Here is a 20,420-nt window from a genome sequence, read left to right as displayed (position 1 = left end):
GTCTGGAAGCAATTGAGAGCACTACCCAAGGTGTGCAAGCTCATCAAGGGGAAGACACACCATTGTGGTGTCCGTTGACGGTGGAAATCACCATAAAAGTGAGAGAACAAGATCACCCCCTGTCCATTCAGCAACTACCAAAAGGAAAAATCCATGGAGCACAACGAATGCCACTTTATGCAGACCAAAATCGCTTTCTAAGTAAACGGGAAAGAGATAATGAGTCACCAGCAGTATCTTTTTTAGATAAAGAATGGACGAAGCTCTACCTCAGTGAAGACGGTATCCTGTATCGTAAAGGAGGACAAAACCGGCAGGTTGGTCTTCAAAGAACTCCATGAAAACATGGGACACCTGGGAGTGGAAAGGACAACCAACTTGATCCGTGAACGTTTCTTCTGGCCTTGCATGCAGAGAGATATTGACAGGTACGTGACCAGGGAGTGTGGGTGTCTGAAAGATAAACGACCCAATACATCAACCCGGGCACCTATGGGCAACATCCAAACTACGTAACCATTTGAGATGGTCTCAATAGACTTTCTACATATCGAGACGTGCAAGGGTGGTTATGAATACATATTGGTGGTGATGGACCATTTTACTCGATTTGCCAAAGCATATGCCACCACCAATAAAGCGGGTCAAACAGGTTTGGGTTCCCTGTGAGGTTACACCACGACCAAGGAAGAGAATTTGAGAACCTGCTCTTTGCCAAGCTAGGAAAGTACTGTAGAATTCAGAGATCCCACACAACGCCCTATCACCCCGAGGGTAATGAACAAGTGGAACGTTTTAACCAGACATTATTGTCGATGTTGCGCACTTTAACAGCTAACGAGAAGAAAGACTGGAAGAGTTCTCTGTCAAAAGTGGTACGTGCCTATAACTGTACAAAGAGTGAGGCAACGAGTTACTCACCCTTTTTCCTATTGTATGGACGATCGCCAAGACTGCCAATCGACATAATTTTCGATACTCTGGTGTCAGAGACTTGCAGAATGTATCTGGAGTACGTTCGGAAATGGAAGGAATGGATGGCAGAGGCATACAACATAGCATCCAAAGTGGTTACACAAGGACAGAGCAAGACTAAGGAGTAATATAATCAAAAATGTTATGGAGCAGAATTGGCACCGGGAAGCCGGGTGCTAGTCAAGATTGTACATGAGAAAGGCGGTCCAGGAAAACTTTGTTTGTACTGGGAAGACAAGGTGTATGTGGTCGTAAGGAGGAAAGACATTAACAGCCTAGTGTATGAAATCTGATTGGAAACGGGAGACAAGAAAGCCAGAATAGTCCATCAGAATTGACTACTACCCTGTGATTATCTCCCACCACAACACGACTTCACAGTAGACCAACATCATCCGAGATTGACTAAGGGACCACCACAGACTGAAGCTCCGAAGGTGGATAGTGACCTTGAAAGTTCAGATGAAGAAGAAGACACCGTTCTATTTCTCGGGCCAGCAAAGAGAGAGATATATCATCCTCAGGAGAATGAAATAAGTCTAGAGGTTCCAGAGTTTGTACCAAGGAGTACAGATGAAGTCCAATTCAGATCTGATGATCGAACACCGGTCACTGGAGAGACTGATCATCACTCAGGAGAAGCAAAATTACCTGATCGTGTGGAACCAGGCGATTCCGGAGAAGTACAGGAACTTACAGAGGCAGTTCCAGGAGCATCTGAGGAAGCACGAGAAATGAGTGCGGCAGAAGAAACTCCTGTGACCGAAGAACTTGTGGTATCTGAGGAACAACCCACCAGGAGGATGTCGACTCGAGAAGGGAGGAGGCCTGTGATGCTGACGTTTGAGACTCTTGGTGAACCGAGTCAAGTGCCAAAGACTGTCGACTGGAAACAGGTATCTCTGCCTTTGGACCAGGTAAGCCCACTGGAGTGATATTCACCACCGAGAGGTAGTATGGAAGATGATACCTGGTGGAAAGACTTGTTTTCATGCTTTGATTTTCCTTAAAAGACTTTGTAGAAACAAAGAACTGTTAAGGCCTAGTGAGAGAGAGAGCTGGTGGAAGATGTATGAAAAGCTCCAGCTGAAAAGACGCTGATTGTGTTAATTGTTTATTTCTTACAGGAGAAAAAGGTCGTAGAATACGTTGTCATAAATGTATATAAATGTTATGCCAATTAGTATATAAAGTTACTCAACTTTCACCACTGTCTCAGAATTGGTCAGATTGACCAATTAAGACGAATGTCGAGGACAACATTCAAAAAGGAGGGAAGAGTGTGACATGCCGAAGTTGTCCTGTTGCTTCAAAAGCATCCAGCAACTGTTACAAATAACACAAGCACAGGAGAGAGGAAGTGTTGTGCTTCAGAAGCATCCAGCAACTAGAGGGGTTAACACATTCACAGGAGACAGGGAGTGTTTTAGCAGAGCCCCAGGGGGATTGTGGGGAACTTGTTATTGTAGTCTGGCTGAAGCCGAAGAGAAAGGTGGTGTGTTATCTGGATCTGACAGAAGGCAACTGAACAGGATTCAGATCAGGAGAGAAACTAAACAAAGATCAGATAAACTCCCTGAACTAACAATGCAGAGTATTATCGTGCAGGAAGATAAGGACTGGAAAGAATTGTGTTGCATGGATCATCTCCCTCATCAGACCCCCCCCCTCCTCCATCTCCATGCAGGATAAAGCATACTGTGTGTTAGGAGGGCGGTTGCAGACAACTTTATTAAAATGGAATGCAACCGACCCCGGGGTCCGCGATGCAGCCTGGTGGACTGCTGCCGAACACTTTCCTGGTGGAAAGGGAAGCAACCAACTTAAATGTAAACCCTTCCGTGTTTCTGCTCACTGGAATGGGTATAGCAATTTGCACTATCTCCGTTAGCTGCACGAGAGATAGGCAGAGAAAAACTATCTGTAGTATTGTTACAGCACAGGGACTACAGTGACGGCGCTAGGATGCGTGTGTGACTACGCCAACGGGTACACGTGCCCCCAGCCGGTGTGCTACCGGGCTGAAGGGTTCAACTCCACGTGGCTGACAGGCGCTAGCCGTACACAGGACGTCTGCAGGCTGCTCGGGGTGATAGGTGACCCCTTTGGCTGAGCCAGGCTGCTAGACGAAGCTACCTGCCTCTATGGAGCTAACCTGCCTCTATGGAGCTAACCTGCCTAAGCGACCGGTGCTAATTAGCCGAGCGAACTCTGGCATCGGCAGGTCACGGAGAGAACAGCTAGGGAGCACGTGGAGCAGAGTTGTCCACACAACAGCATCACTTGCTCAAATGATCAGAGCGCGTCGCCATGTTTGTGGGCGGGCCTTTTAAAGACTAAGCCCTGCCCACCAACGCGCCATTGGTGACGTTACCCGTGGACCAATCAGGCGGTGCTAGGTCACCGGGTCAGGTGAGAGCCAAACCACCAATCATGATCCACCAGGTCACGGGCATGCTCAGTACGGCGAATCCTGGACTTAAGCTCCAAGCACCCTGTCTCCCTCTGCAACCTATGCTTAACCTTGCTAGGTGCCAATACATGGGAGACAATCTGTATGTCTCGTGGACCAGCTAGGCATTGAGGCTGATGATGATGCTGAGCAGCATCAGCACCAGCTAGACTGAAATGGGAGACCACAGAAGGTCCTGGACCCATTTCAAATCCAGAACCACACCAACGCCTAACACTGTGCTTTGTGAAGGAAAAGCCTGTGGTTGTGTATGCTTTAAAACTGTGCTGTACTGTACTAATGGATAGACTGTGTACTAATGTGCTGTGAAGGAGATTGTACTGTTGTTACTGGAGCCTGATGCTCAAAGGGACACTAAATTGCACTGCCCGTGCCTCATTAAATGCTACTGTTCTACCGTTTCTGAGGACTCTTGTCAAATGTGTCTGGTCAGCAATTGAATCTATCCTGTGTCTGAGAGAAGCTGCAACCTATGGTCGCCCTAAGTAAAGATTCCCCCAGGATTCCAACGAATTCATGTAACCAGTCTTGCCCCTATCTGAACTTAGGCAGCGTATGTGTAACACCTTATCTCTCTAGTAGGATACAAGGAAATGGGTTTTCCAAACTGAACAACATGTTTTATATTATGTGATCTTCCATTGCATCTATAACATTTGTGTATTCTACGTTTCTTCTGAGGACTCTACTATCTAATGTCCTTTTGTCATGAACATACAGTATAGACTGCAGGGCAAAATATCAGTATAGGGGAATTATTTATGGGCATCTGCCTCAAGTTTAAGTGGTTTCTAATCAAGACAATTCCTGTACAAATACCCTATTAAGAAAAAATGACTTTTTAAACATCTCTGATGGCCCCGTACTGCCATGTGTTGCTTGGATGACAAATCATTTAAAGGAAATCTGTCAGCAGGTTTTCGCTATGCAATCTGAGAGCAGGATAATGTAGGGACAAAGTCCCTGATTCCAGTGATGTGTTACTTACTAAGCTGTACTTTTCGGCTTCAATACAATCAGCATTTTATCAGCAGGAGATTATCACTACAGGACACGTTGCATCGTGCAAACTAGTCCAATCATGCACCAGCTCAGCATTCCAAGTTCTGCTTAACCTAAAGCAGAGAAAACTGTGACTATCATCAGCATTCCAAGTTCTGCTTAACCTAAAGCAGAGAAAACTGTGACTATCACAACTGCTAACAAATTGAAGCTGTACTCTGAAACACTCTACTAAGTACACATTGAATATATGACATTGGAATTGCATTACTGCTGTAGAAAATAAGTAAAAAATGAAGGTACTTAGCACATAAATTAGCCATTGGGACACATTTTAGCCCCTTTTATAAAACCTCATTAGCTATCACTGTGGCTTTGAGTGAATCTGAAACTACAAGCCCAGTTTTCTAAGGCAGCGATGCTAAAAACTGATTCAACAATTATTCATTCACCTCGGCCTGATTATATAGAACTGTGTAAAAGTTTAAGTCAGGTGCGTGGAAAAAGGCTGCAAAGTAAGAATACTCTCAAAATAGAAGTGTTAATAGTTTATTTTTATCAGTTAATGAAATGCAAAGTTACTGAAAAAAAATAATCTAATTCAAATCAACATCTGGTGTGACTAGCCTTTGCCCTTAAAATATTAACAATTCTTCTTGGTACACTTGTCACTTGCACATTGTTTTTGAAGATACTTGACAGGGAGGTTGTTTCAAACATCTTGGAAAACTAACCACAGGTCTTCTGTAGATGTCGCTTGTTCAAATCCTTCTGTCTTTTCATGTAATAACAGACAGACTCAATGATATTGAGATCAGGGCTCTGTGTGCCCGAATCATAACTTCCAGGACTCCTTGTTCTTCTTTACCCTGAAGATAGTTCTTAACAGGGTTGTCCACTCCTTGGACAACCCCTTCTCAATCCTCATGTTTGGCAACATTAAAATAAAAACAGATATACTCACTCCTGTGCAGGCGCCTTTCCAGCGGTGTCGGCACTCGTGCTCCAGGGCTCGCATGAGGATGTTATGTCACGTGAGCTTTGCACCCAATCAGCGCTGGCATCACTGTCCCCAGCTTCGGGCAAATCGAACAAGAGAGAGCAGCAGCAGCCCTGACATCCTGTTGATGTTCAATACGTCTGAAGGCAGGGATAGTGAAGCCAGCACTGATTGGGCCAGGACTCGTCTGATGTAACAACCTCACGTGAGCCCCGGGAATGCGGGTACTGACACTGTTTGAACGGTGCCAGCAAGGAGGTGACTGTAAGTGTTTTTATTTGAATGGGGCCAAATATAAAGAATGAGAAGGGGTTGTCCAAGGAGTGGACAACCCCTTTAATGATATTGGTTATATGTTCGGGGTCGTTATTCTGCTGCAGAACAAATTTTAAGCCAGTCAGATTTTTCTCTCATGGTATTGCATGATGGATAAATACAGTGAGGAGCAAAAGGATAGCAATGTTTTAAACTTTTGACTTTCAGGCTCCATATCTCACCATCCACTACTGCTTCGAATGTGAGACTACCTTCATTTTATAGACAATCATCTTGGCTATCTCATACATAAATTTGACTTGCACCTATTTAGCATAAGATTAGTTATACAGATTATTGTCATGTATTGCTACTATTTTGCTCCTAAAAATCTAAATTGTAATTTTTATTATTTTGTTAGTATTTTCTAAATCCACCTTTGGCTTTCAACACTGCCTGAATACTTCTGGGCTTGCTCTCGATCAGATTCAAGCATGTCTCAACCAAAATCTGATCCCAGGTCTCTTCTACACGTTCCCAAAGTTGGTGCATACTGGTCGACTTACTTGGGTATTTGTACAGTTTTGTCTTCAACTCTACCCTCAAGTGTTCGATTGGGTTGAGGTCTGGGGACTGTTGAGGCCAATCCAGCACCTCTACTTCATTGTCATTGAACCATTTATTTGCCAATCTCGACGTATGCTTTGGGTCATTGTCCGCTGGAACACTATGTCATCCTTTTCATACCCATAGTACTCGAGTGTACGAAGTCTTGTAGGATACTCACAAATAGCTCAGCATTGAGACCACCATCGGTCCTGGTCAGTATTCAACACCTTTGGCTGTGAAACCAACCCATATTATTAGGCTTCCTCCACCAAATTTAACGGTTCCTTCAATTTTTTCAATCCGTTAGCCCCTTGTTTCCTCTAGACTCATTTGCACCCATCAGAGCCTAGTCTATTGACTTTCATCTCATCGCTCCAAATCATCCGTTTCCAATCTTCTACTGTCCATTTTTTGTCCTTTTTTGCAAACTCGAGCTGACACATCTTATGATGATATTGAAGTCGAGGCTTCTTCACCTTTTTGTGAGCCACCATTCCAAACTGTGCAACATGCATCACATGGTGCCTGCACAGACAACTGTAATCTCACTATTTTGAAGCTTACCTCTACTGCCGTGTTTGTTGCTCCAGAACTGATGGACCTTGTGATGAGCCGACTTGTTGACTTCGATATGTTGCCTGGACGTCCACCTCTTGGCTTTTGAATGGATGGACGGACTTAATTTTGTATTCTTCCAGCTGTCATGGCACTCACATGATGCAGTTTGGCAATTTTCTTGTCCAAGAGACTGTTATCGATGAGCTGAATGATGTTCTCTTCTCTCTTCTTCATGGCTGCTCCTTGATTTGAACCTGTGACCTTTCGCTTGGGAATCAACCTAATAACACACTGAGCTATTAGAGAATGCGAGAACAGGTTGTAATTTGTGGTATACAGGATGAAAAAGATTTTTCCACCACCAGGAGCAAAACAGTATTAATGCAGTGAAATGACAAGAATCTGTACAACTAATCATATGCTAAATAGGTGCAAGTCAAATTTATGTATGAAATAGTCAAGATGATTATCTATAAAATGATGGTAGTCTAATATTCTAAGCAGTAGTGGATGGAGAGATATGGAGCCTGAAAGTCAAAAAGTCAAAACGCTGTTACCCTTTTGCTCATCATTGTAAATTTCGTGTTTGTTCATTCACTTTGTATTTTGTTAATTGATACAAATAAACTATTACTACTTCTGTTTTTGAACGCATTTTTACTTTACAGCATTTTTTCCACACCTGCCTAAAATGTTTGCACAGTACTATATGTGTTACACTGAATGCATCTATCTATAATAATAGTAATAATTTTTATTTATATAGCGCCAACATTTTCCGCAGCACTTTACAATTAAGCAGGGAGATGTACAAACAATAAATTCAATACAAGGTGAGACAGTTTAACAGTTTAACAGTTACATCAGGAGTGAGGTCCCTGCTCGCAAGCTTACATTCTACAAGGAAATGGGGGGACACAATAGGTGAAAAGTGCTTGTTTTTTCAGGTCAGGTAATTATAATAAGTCGGGATTATCATATAAAGCTGCATGATCCGGTCATCAGCCTGTATGTTCAAGTGCAATACTCAATTACCGAGTGCAGTTATCGTGTGATAGCTCTATCTATCTATCTATCTATCTATCTATCTATCTATCTATCTATCTATCTATCTATCTATCTATCTATCTATCTATCTATCTGTCCACAGCGTTCTTTAAAACAACAGCTAACTTCTGTCTAAAAATGTTGCACAGTATTGTATATACAGTATATGCAACTAATTTTCTATTATCTAACAATATATGGTGAAGTAAAAAAGATAATTTAACGTATCCTATTAATGAAGGACAGTTTCTACTGACATTTCTAGATTAAATGAATGAAATTTCCTAGTAAAAGCCTGCATATCTAATATGATGTTCTTCTTTTTCAGAGCCCTTTATCTTAACTTGATCGGTCTCTGGGTAATCTTGGTATGTGCCGTGTTCTCTGGTTTAGTCATGTACGCACACTACAAAGGTTGTGATCCTTGGACTGCTGGATTCATAAACGCTCCTGATCAGGTATGTCATCAGCAATATTCAGTGTTGTGAGCACTAATAGGAACCACACAGCACAGATGTCTAATTCCAGTAAATAAGGATATTAATTAGGAAATTAATTATTAATCAGATAAATATTTGTTATCTTTTCATATTGTAATTCTCGTGGTTCCCTCAATAGCATGAGCTATAGATGTACTACGTGGTTGTGATCAGTGGCATATCGAGAGTCCGATGGGCCCCAGTGCAAAATTTGGACTTACATGTTGGTAATATATACTGTATTATTGACCCTTGTAGCATTCTAGATCCTATAAACACATATATGTTCTTTTCTGGTATAATGTCCCCCATCCTTGCCCCTTCTTATACTAATGTCCCCCATCCTGAGCCCTTTCCATTAATAATGTTCCCCGTTCCATTCTAACATGCTTATAAATTAAAAAATATATATATTATTCTTACCTTCCTTCGCTCCCACGAAACGCGGTATTCTCTTCTGTAATCAGTGCAGGAGCCGGCAGCTGACTTCAGATTGCCTGGTACTGTGCATGACGCCATTGCCATGATGATGGTCACACTGCCATCAGCTGCCATCCCCTGATTGGCCGCCGACATGTATTGCAGTGCAGAGAACTAGTGAGTCTCTGCGCTACAATATATTTCAGCTGAATGTGCATCCTCGCACACAAATCAGCTGAATTAGACACTAATGATGGCATACCCCCCTCCTGCATGGTCCCGTTTATAGTCACACCCTGTGCGACCACTATTGTTATGCCCCTGGTTGTGATGTGAATTGCAGCACAGTAGGATGACAAGAAATTGCAGCCCTATTGGTGGATATTTGTACGTCCCTGAATATGCATGATAGAATCAAGGATTTACACTCAATGATGCAAATTAACAAGAGTACAAGAGATGTACAGTGGGGAAAATAAGTATTTGATACACTGCTGATTTTGCAAGTTTTCCCACCTACAAAGAATGGAGAGGTCTGTAATTTTTATCGTACATACACTTCAACTGTGAGAGATAGAATCTAAAAATATATACCAGAAAATCACATTGTATAATTTTTACATAATTAATTTGCATTTTATTGTATGAAATAAGTATTTGATACAAGAGAAAAACAGAACTTAATATTAGGTACAGAACCCTTTGTTTGCAATTACAGAGGTCAGACGTTTCCTGTAATTCTTGACCAAGTTTGCACACACTGCAGCAGAGATTTTGGCCCACTCCTCCATACAGATCTTCTCCAGATCTTTCAAGTTTTGGGGCTGTCGTAGGGCAACATTAAGTTTCAGCTACATCCAAAGATTTTCTATTGGGTTCAGGTCTGCAGACTGGCTACGCCACTCCAGGACCTTGAAATGCTTCTTACAGAGCCACTCTTTAATTGCCCTGGCTGTGTTTTGGGTCATTGTCAGGTTGTAAGACCCAGCCACAACCCATCTTCAATGCTCTTACTGAGGGAAGGAGGTTGTTGGACAAAATCTCACAATACATGACTCCATCCATTCTCCATTCAATACGATGCAGCCATCCTGTTCCCTTTGCAGAAAAGCACCCCCAAAGTATGATGTTTCCCCCACCATGCTTCATGGTTGGGAGGGTGTTCTTGGTGTTGTACTCATCCTTCTTCTTCCTCCAAACACAGCGAGTGGAGTTAATACCACAAAGTTCTATTTAAGTCTCATCTGACCACATGACCATCTCCCATGCCTCCTCTGGATCATCCCATTGGTCATTGACAAACTTCTAATGGGCTGGTGTGAGCAGGGGGACCTTGCATGCCCAACATCATTTTAATCCATGACTGCATAATGTGTTGCTAACGGTAATGTTTGAGACTGTGGTCCCAGCTCTCTTCAGGTCATTGACCAGGTCCTCCCATGTAGTACTTGTCTGATTCATGACCTTTCTCAGAGTCATCCTTACCCCACGAGGCGAGATCTTGCATGGAGCCTCAGACCGAGGAAGATAGACAGTCATGTTGTTGCCTTCTCACCAAGCTGCTTCCCCATTGTCCTTTAGCCTATCCCAGCCTGGTGCAGGTTTACAATTTTGTCCCTGGTGTCCATAGACAGCTCTTTGGTCTTCGTCATTGTGGAGAGGTTGGAGTGTGATTTATTGAGTGTGTGGAGAGGTGTCTTTTATACAGGCAATGAGTTTAACCCCTTTGCAACCCTGGGATTTTCCGTTTTTGCATTTTTGTTTTTTGCTCCCCTTGTTCCCAGAGCCATAGCGTTTTTATTTTTTGGTCAATATGGCCGTGTGAGGGCTTATGTTTTGCGGGATGAGTTGTACTTTTGAATGACTTTACTGGTTTTACCATATCATGTATGGGAAAGCAGGAAAAAAATTCCAAGTGCGGTGAAATTGCAAAAAAAGTGCAATACCACAGAAGTTTTTTAAAATTTTTTTTTTACCATGTTCACTGTTCACTGAATGCTAAAACTGACCTGCCATTATTATTCTCCAGGTCATTACGAGTTCTTAGACACCAAACATGTAAAGGTTCTTTTTTATTTAAGTAGTGAAAAAAAATTCCAAAGTTTGCTAAAAAAAAAAAAAAAAAAAAAAGGCGCCACTTTCCAAGACCCATAGCGCCTCCATCTTTCGGGTTCTGGGGTCGTGTGAGGGCTTATTTTTTGCGCGCTGAGCTGAAGATTTTATTGATATCATTTTGGGGTAGATCCGATGTTTTGATCGCCCGTTATTGCATTTTATTGCAATGTTGCGGCGACCAAAAAACATAATTCTGGCGTTTAGAATTTTTTTCTCGTTACGCCGTTTACCGATCGGATTAATTATTGTTTTATATTGGTAGATTTGGCGATTCTGAACGCGGCGATACCAAATATGTGTATGTGTTTTTTTTTATTATTATTTTATTTTGAATGGGGCAAAAGGGGGGTGATTTAAGCTTTTATATTTTTTTAATTTTTTTTATATTTTTAAAAACATTTTTTTCACTTTTTGCTTGCTTCTATAGTCTCCATAGGAGACTAGAAGCAGCAGTTGTCTGATCGCCTCTGCTACATAGAAGTGATGAGCAGATCACCTCTATGTAGCAGAAATGCTCCTGTGCTATGAGCGCCGACCACTAGGTGGCGCTCATAGCGATCAGCACATGACAACCACTGGGGTCTGCTGCAGACCCAGAGTTGTCATGCTTACCCATCAGTGACCCGCGATCACGTGATCACCGATGGGCGGGGTAAGTGACGCGCCTCCGGCGCGGCAATGTTAAATGCCGCTGTCAGAGATTGACAGCGGCATTTAACATGTTAACAGCCGCGGGTGGATCGCGATTCCACCCGCGGCTGTTGCGGCATGTGTCAGCTGTAAGAATCAGCTGACATGTGCCCGGTTCAGTGTGGGCTCAGCGCCGGCGCCTGCGCTGAACAAGGGGTGACAGCCTGGTGCGTACTAATACGCCACAGGCTGTAAAGTGGTTTTAAACAGATTCAATTAGTGCAGGTAACGGGTGCAGAGTAGGAATGCTTTTTAAAGAAAATCTAACAGGTCTGTGAGAGCCAGAATTCTTGCTGGTTGGTACGTGGTCAAATACGTATTTCATGCAATAAAATGCTGTCTAATTATTTAAAAATCATATAATCTGATTTTCAGGATTTTATTTTTAGATTCTGACTTTCTCAGGTGAAGTGTACCTATGATAAAAATTACAGAACTCTATATTCTTTGTAGGTGGGAAAACTTACAAAATCGGCAGTGTATCAAATTCTTACTTTCCCCACTGAATATCATTCCACATACCCTTTAAACAAAATATAATTCTATATGCAAGCCATTGCATAAGTCACAAACATTCTTTTTTAACTAAATAAACCTAACATTCTGTGCTTTCTTTCTTAATATATCTTTCTGGTGTTAGGAGCTCAGCTTTCCCTTTGCTTAGTCTAAAAGTTAAATAATATAAATCAACTCTGGATACCCACCTAATCAGCCAATTGTAGGAGCTGCATCACCTATTTGTTACCATGCACAGCTACAAACATTTTCTAGTGGCTATGCCTGGTATTGCAACTCATTGCTGCTCTGTCCCATTAAAGTGAATAGAAATGAGTAGTAATATAAGTTACAGTCATACAGATTGTACAGAGCTGTGCTTAGTATACAATTAGGTGGACACAGCACTTGCAGAAGCCCCTTTATGGCTATGTGCACACAAAGCATTTTTACTGCGTTTATGCAGCGGTTTTTCTGCTGCAGAAACACTGCAAAAATGCTTGTTAATAGGTCTGCCAGCTATAGCAATAGTAATCCTGATGTGCTGTGCACATGATGCGGAAATTTCTGCTCAGGATTACCATTGCGGAAAAAACCGTAGCATGACCATTCTGAAGAATGTTCCAATGGTGGTGAGCTCACTGGGGCTGATCAGCTGATCTTCAGCTGATGAACCCCAGTGACCTTCTGCAGCAGCATATATATGGACAGGAGTGATTTTACACCCCTGTCAGTGTACATTGCTCTCTTCTACAGGAGTGACATCAGTGATTGCTGATGTCGCTGCTGTAGAAGTGACCCGGATCACAGAGGGACAATCGTTGGCGTATTTGTGGACTGCGTCATTGACGGCGGACAAGTGAAGGATATGGTTGTTTGTTTTTTTACTTTTTTTTCAGAAAATCGATGGCTTCGCGGACAGAGTACAATAAAATTTTTTTTAAAACCATCTGTTTTTTATTTCATTAAAATACTTTATTCTTTATTTCTGGCCGTGTCTTCTATTGAAAAGGCGGCGATAACTTTACTACACAGTTAGTAATGGGGGCGTCTTATAGACGCCTTCCATTAGTAACCTAGGCTTCACGTCAGCCGCCAATACAAGTCCATCTTATGGATGCGCCATTTCTGGGACTGCTGAGGGGTGATATTAATAGCGGCGGAGAAGGCTAATATTCATGGCCCCTTCCCTGGCTGTTAATATCAGTCCGCAGCTGTTTAGCCTTTTCTGGTTAGATTTTATAGGGGTACCCAACGTCAATTTTTTTCTTCGGTCCCGCTGTAATCTAGCGAGTAAAGGTTAAACAAACAGCTGTGGGCTGATATTAATAGCCAGGGAATATTTTTGGCTAATGGCCCCTTCCCCAGCGGTCGGCTTTCCCTCTGCTGGTTATAAAAATGACGCGACAGCCCACGCCATTTTTTTAAAAAATTTTAGGCTCTCTGCCCACGATCCAGTCATAGCAGCGCTTTGGACGCATATTTTTTGCTGCGTCAAAAATGTTGCATTCTATTGAACGCAGGTAAATCCACATGTGTTCACTTAACTCTGCGGATTTACCGGATTCAATACATTCTAGTGGTTAAATTTATGTTTCAGAGACTAACGACTCTGCAACATAATTTGACATGCTGCGATACTTAAAGAGTTGCCGCATGTCAGTGTCCACGGGTGATCCGCTGCCTCAAATACATGCATAGTGGACATGGGATTTCTAGAGATCACATCCACTATGCTGTAACATCTGAATGCTGCGGTTTTGACCCTGTATAAACATGCAGTGTCAAACCTGCAGTGGCTCCTGATCGTGGAGACATACCCAAACTCACCCACAGCATGTCAATTTCGGTAGCGAACACGCTAGTCTCCACTGCGGATTTTGACCCATTGAAGTGTCACTATATGCGGTGGATTCACATGTACCGACAACAAAAATGCGACATTATAACACTGCGTTTTGGACGCTGCAAAAATACGCTGCGTCCAAAGCGCTGCTGAGTGCTGATCGGGGGGATGTAGCGGCTAACCAAACAGCTGTGAGCTGTTAATAATGGCCAGGGACCATGTCTGCAAATGACACCTACCTAGGCTAAAAATAGCAGCTCACAGCTGCCACATAAATTACATGAATGGAAATTCTAATGAGATTGAGCAAATGGGTTTATCTGACACCTAGCTCTTATGTCAATCAGACCCTTTCATCACCAAACCTAATTAAACTAAAGTAAAGAGTTAAATAAACACACAATTAACCCCTTTACAACCCAAGGTGGTTTGCACGTTAATGACCAGGCCAATTTTTACAATTCTGACCACTGTCACTTTATGAGGTAATTACTCTAGAACGCTTCAACGGATCCCCCTGATTCTGAGATTGTTTTTTCGCGACATATTGTACTTCATGATTGTGGTAAAATTTCTTGATATCACTTGTGTTTATTTGTGAAAAAAAATGGAAATTTGGCAAAAATTTTGAAAATTTTGCAATTTTCAAAATTTGAATTATTATGCCCTTAAATCAGAGAGATATGTCACACAAAATTAATAAATAACATTTCCCACATGTCTACTTTACATCAGCACAATTTAGGAACCTCATTTTTTTTTATTAGAGAGCTATCAGGGTTAAAAGTTGACCAGCGATTTCTCATTTTTCCAGCAAAATTTACAAAACCATTTTTTTAGGGACCACTTCACATTTGAAGTCACATTGAGGGGTCTTCATGACAAAAAATACCCCAAGGTGACACCATTCTAAATACTGCACCCCTCAAGGTGCTCAAAACCACATTCAAGAACTGTATTAACCCTTCAGGTGCTTCAAAGGAATTTTTGGAATGTGAAAGAAAAAAATTAACATTTAACTTTTTTCACAAAAATGTTACTTTAGACCCAATTTTTTTTAATTTGGCAGGGGTAACAGGAAAAAATGGAACCCAAAATTTGTTGGGCAATTTACCTTGTTTGGGCGCACGGAAGGGTCCAGAAGGGAAGGAGCGCCATTTGACTTTTATTGTAAAATTTGCTTGAATAATTAGCGAACGCCATGTTTGTTTGCGGAGCCCCTGATGTGCCTAAACAGTGGAAACCCCCCACAAGTGACACGATCTTGGAAATTAGACCCCTCAGGGAACTTATCTAGATGTGTGGTGAGCACCCTGAACCCCTAAGTGCTTTACAGAAGTTTATAACATGGAGCTGTGAAAATAAAATAAAATCAAACTTTTTCCACAAAAATGATGTTTTAGCCCCAATTTTTTATTTTCACAAGGGTAAGAGGAGAAAATGGACCCCAAAAACTTTTGTGCAATTTCTCCTGAGTATGCCAATACCCCATATGTGGGGAAAATACAGTGTTTGGGCGCACTGCAGAGTTCAGAAGGAGCACTGTGTGACTTTTTGAATGCAAAATTGGCTGGAATCGAGAGCGGACGACATGTCGCGTTTGGAGAGCCCCTGATGTGCCTAAATAGTGGAAACCCCCCACAAGTGACCCTATTTTAGAAACTACACCCCTCAAGGATTTTATCAAGGGGTTTAGTGAACATTTTGAACCCAGAAGTACGACACAGAATTTGATAACATTAAGTCATCATATTGAATAAGTTGTCATTAGTCTTGAGCGCAAGTGCTCACTACTTGAGTTTGCATTGGGTACTCAGGTATGCACCATGTATCGCGGGTGCTCGAGTGACATGCTCAAGTCCCTGCCCACATGTTTCACGGTTATTAGACACCCAAAAAAAAACATGCGGGGATCGCTCATGCATGGCAGGCAATCCCTGCGAGGTTTTTTTGGCCACGAAGCGTATGGGGCAGAGACTCGAGCATGTCAATTGAGCACCCACGATACTCAGTGCATACCCGAGCACCTGATGCAAACTCAAGTAGCGAGCACTTGCGCTCAACACTAGTCGCCATATCATCTTTTGTTTTTACTTTTGAAAAAAATCCAAACCCTAACCCCAACCCTAACCCTAGCCCAACCCTAACCCCAAACCTAACCCTAGCCCAACTCTAACCCCAACCCCAATCCTAACCATAGCCCAACCCTAGCCCAACCCTAACCCTAGCACGATCCTAACCCTAACCCTAGAGTTCCTCATGCGGTATAAGTGATTAGATGACTTTTTTCTTCGGGTCAGTGCGATTACTGTGATACCAGAATCATATCTGGTTTTTATGATTGATAGCTGTCACACACACTAAAAGACGCATTTTTTTGTAAAATCTAGTTTTTGCATTGCCATATTTTGAGAGCTATAATTTTTTCATATTTTGGCCGACAGAGTCATGTGATGGCTTGTTTTTTGCAAGATGAGTTGATGTTTTTATTGGTGGCAGTTTTTCTATGTTTTGGCACTTTTACACAATAAACGCTATTTTATAGAAAAAAATATTTTTTGCATCGCTTTATTCTTAGAGTTATAACTTTTTTATTTTTCGGCTGATGGAGCTGTATGGTGGCTTGTTTTTTGTGGGACAAGATGAGGTTTTCAGTGGTACCATTTTTATTTATATTCGTCTTTTTGATTGCGTGTTAATTCATTTTTTGTTTGATGGTATGATGATAAAGCATTGTTTTTTGCTTTGTTTTTTATTTTTTTTTTTTACCGTGTTCACTAAAGGGGTTTACTAGTGGGACAGCTTTATAGGTCAGGTCGTTCCGGACGTGGCAATACCAAATATGTATTCTTTTTATTGTTTTGTTTTTTTTAGTAATAATATTTATTGATGGGTACATTATATTTTTATTTTTGGTGGATTATTTTTTTTATTTTTTATTTTTATATTTTAAATTTTTTTTTCATTTTTAAACACTTTTTTTAGCACCATCCCTGTGCTATACAGGCTGTCAGCACTGCAGATGCAGAAGATACTTTGGTCATGCACTGCGTATGACCAAAGTTTCTTCCTGCTGTCTGGTGACCTGGATGTTGTCATGACGACATCGGGTCATCATGGCAACATCCAGGAAGCTGCGGCAGACAGCGTTGGATGCCGGCAGGAGAGGTGAGTATCCCGATCGCCTCCCCTTGCCACCGCAATGCTGCGATCGACTTCGATTGCAGCATTGTGGGGGTTAATGTGCCGGGAGCAGTGCGGGACCACTCCTAGCACATAGCACTGGGCGTCAGCTGTGACAATCAGCTGACACCGGGCGGCGATCGCGCCCGCACAGCCTGTGTGCAGACGTGATCGCCATGACGTACTAATACGTATCAGGCTCTTAAGTCCCAGGGCGCAGATACGTATTAGTACGTCTTGGGATTTAAAGGGGTTAAGTAGTAAATCACTGCACTGCTTATATATGGTGCTCGAGCAGGGTCCAACGACAGTCAACATATATTGTAAAAACTCGGCACTCGGGTAAAGTTTCAAAATTGAATGAGCCAGTAAATAAAGAGTGTTATACAGCAGACGTTTTGGTCAAACAGACCTTCATCTGTACACTCTGCAAGGCTATTTAGTGGGAAGAACTGGTGTGCGACACAGTGTCTCACCAGAGACAGAGGCAGCGCCTCACACTGACAAGCGTTGGATACCGCATCAGGATGCCTTAGCTCAGGAAGTTTTGCACATATCCTATGATTTACATTTCTCTGGTGAGACACTGTGTCGCACACCTGTTCTTCCCACTACATAGCCTTGCAGAGTGTACTGATGAAGGTCTGTTTGACCAAAACATCTGCTGTATAACACTCTTTATTTACTGGCTCATTCAATTTTGAAACTTTACCCGAGTGCCGAGTTTTTACAAAAGAAATAAACACACAGACACAGAGCAAACACTTTATTTGAAATACAACATACACATTCTTTAATCATTTAAATTAACCAATATACTCACCTCAGTTCTGACGGAAATCCAAGGGTTTAAGCAATGTCCCACCAAATAACTTTATTTAGTTCCAAAAGGCATTCATTTATGTATAAAAATGCTTAAAAAAAACACTTTAAAAACCGCATGAAATACCGCATCAAAAACGTGTCAAAGACGTGTGGTTTTTCCGCAGCATTTTTCCTGCCAAAGAGATGCAGAAACGCTCAGTAAATTTCTGCTTCAAATCCTGAACGTGCACACAAAGCCTTAATCATCTTATTTTCAGAAGTGCTATAAGTTGGACCACAATTGATCTAAAATTGTCCTGTACTATGGATCGGTCTTCAACATCTAAGACATATACAGTATAACCAAACTAAAAGATTACTGATTACAGTTTTGACCGTTATTGATTCTTTTTTAGATGTAGTAGGCCTATTCTCCTCTAAGTGATGATTAGAGGCCACAAAAATGTTAATCCGAAAGGTTTACCCATCTTTGTGGACTTTTTTTGTACTAAAATGCATGTATTTTGGGCTTCAAATCATTTTGATATTGGATTTCATTACAAATTTTGCAGCTTTGCTTTTTTAAGCTCTTTGTTTCCCTGCACATTCAACTTTATAGGGAACCTGTCAACAGTAAAAACAGTATTAACCTGCAGATATGAGGTTAACTTTCAGGTTAATAGCGTTGCCAACCTGCCCAGCATCCGCACTTAGGCGCACGCTGTGGGGAGAAAATAAACTTTATTCCCCGCACAGTTTCCTGGTTTCAGTCACGGGGGTGGCACCTGCACGGGTTTAGTCATTGATCTGAGTATGCAGAGCGGTGGCACTAACCGCGCCCCCAGCCCTGACTGACACTCACTCTGCATTGAGGCCAGCTGTCAGTCAAAGCCAGGGGCACGGTTACAGCCGCCACTCTCTATATTCAGAGTGGTGACTGAACCAGCGCCGGTGCCACCCCCGTGACTGAAACCGTAAAGCTGCGGGGATAAAATTAACCCCCCCTTCCCGCAGTCTAAGTGCTGGTGCCGAACAGGTTAATAAAGCTATTAACCTGTAGATCAACTTCATATCTGCAGGTTAACAGCATTTGTTCTGGTGACAGGTTCCCTTTAATGTTATCTGTGGCCATAAATCAGCTGAGAGGAGCTTAGTAAAGACAGATAAAAAAGTGTTACAAATTGTGATGCTGAGTAATAAATATGATGCTGAATCACTACTCACTGACATGTCATGAGGCTGGGTAGTCAAGAGGTCCAGGTTCAGATACCAATAAAGCTCACCACAAACAGAGGGGTAAGACAAAAGCGTAGTCTGGTCACAGTCTGAGGTCAGAATTCCAGGAAGGTGGGGGATCAAGATAAAGGGGCAAGGCAAACAGATGGTCAAAGGTAAGGTCCAAGGTCAGGCAGGAAAAGATCAGAAACAGAGCTCTGGAAAATAAGGCAGACACATACCACTGAGCTAAGGCTATAACTGGCAATTATCAGTAACTGAGAGCCCGCCAAATAGCCAGAAAATCACCCAGAATGAGAGACATGAGAGGGTGAGAGTGATGGCAGTACACACCTGAGGTGGTTGTGTATGTGTAAGTCGTGTACCAGGGGTGTTCTTCAGGACACGGCGGAGCTACGGATGAAGAAAATTGACTCTTAAACAGTTTGTTCTCAAGAAAAACTATTTTAACCAGACAATAGAAAGCATTCATAACATTACACTTACATTTGCCAAACTTCTGTGCTATATAGCAAGGCACTCCAGAGATCTGTATTTAATCTTTTCTCTGCTAATTTGCCTATTGGCGTGCCTGGCTAAACCGGACTGCTATTACTGGCTTACACCCTGAGAATTGGATAAATTGTATAAGTGCAACGTAGAGAGTAGCCTGCGGTACAGCACCGGAGTTTATAAACGTAACATTTTCCTTTATTTTCCCAACCAAATCACCCTCTCCCTTCCTGTAATGTCTTCAGTAAACTCAGAGGAATAGTCCATGCTCAACTGCATAGAAAATACCCCAAAGATTACTGTGACGGCGGTTTAGGTGTGAGTGAAGTCTGTCGCAGTTAAATAACTGTCCAATAATATAATGCTCCGCAGAAACTTTCTCATGAAACATTCTAAAGTTCAAGTTTTGATCCGGAGTCCATTTTGTGCTGTGTCGGCACCTAAGAGTGGATTTGGATTTTTAGTTATTAAACAAACAGAAAAAGTCCTGGACGCTGAAGGTAGCAATAAATGTATTTTACATCAGTCAATTTGCCTGATTAACTACAGGCTATATTTCAGCCTTAGATTTTTTGGCTCCAAAATGTTATGTGATGCATTCATAGTTACTCACTGCGGGGCCCCTCCAACCGATGAGCAGTACTAATGATGCTTGTGGCTTGAGTCTTCAGCGACGCCCTTCACCTCTCACTGTGGGTCCTGGCCTTTATCATCTTTTAACAGCATTCCTGACAGAAATCT

The 20,420-nt window shown here is 42.1% G+C and overlaps 1 protein-coding gene across 1 annotated transcript in view; it reads left to right on the top strand.

The window, feature by feature from the left end:
* Positions 1-20,420, top strand: part of SLC5A12 (solute carrier family 5 member 12) — a 106,900-nt gene that overhangs the window by 44,607 nt on the left and 41,873 nt on the right. The window contains exon 7 of the mRNA XM_073658060.1: positions 8,248-8,377. Coding sequence (XP_073514161.1) covers positions 8,248-8,377 — 130 coding nt within the window. The remainder of the gene's footprint in view (positions 1-8,247; positions 8,378-20,420) is intronic.

Source organism: Phyllobates terribilis, unplaced genomic scaffold (genome assembly GCF_046119375.1).
Source record: "Phyllobates terribilis strain yellow unplaced genomic scaffold, ASM4611937v1 Scaffold_13__5_contigs__length_258822181, whole genome shotgun sequence".
NCBI lineage: Eukaryota > Metazoa > Chordata > Amphibia > Anura > Dendrobatidae > Phyllobates > Phyllobates terribilis.
The sequence above is the reverse complement of the archived record's forward strand: the minus strand, read 5'-3'. Positions and strand labels throughout refer to the sequence as shown.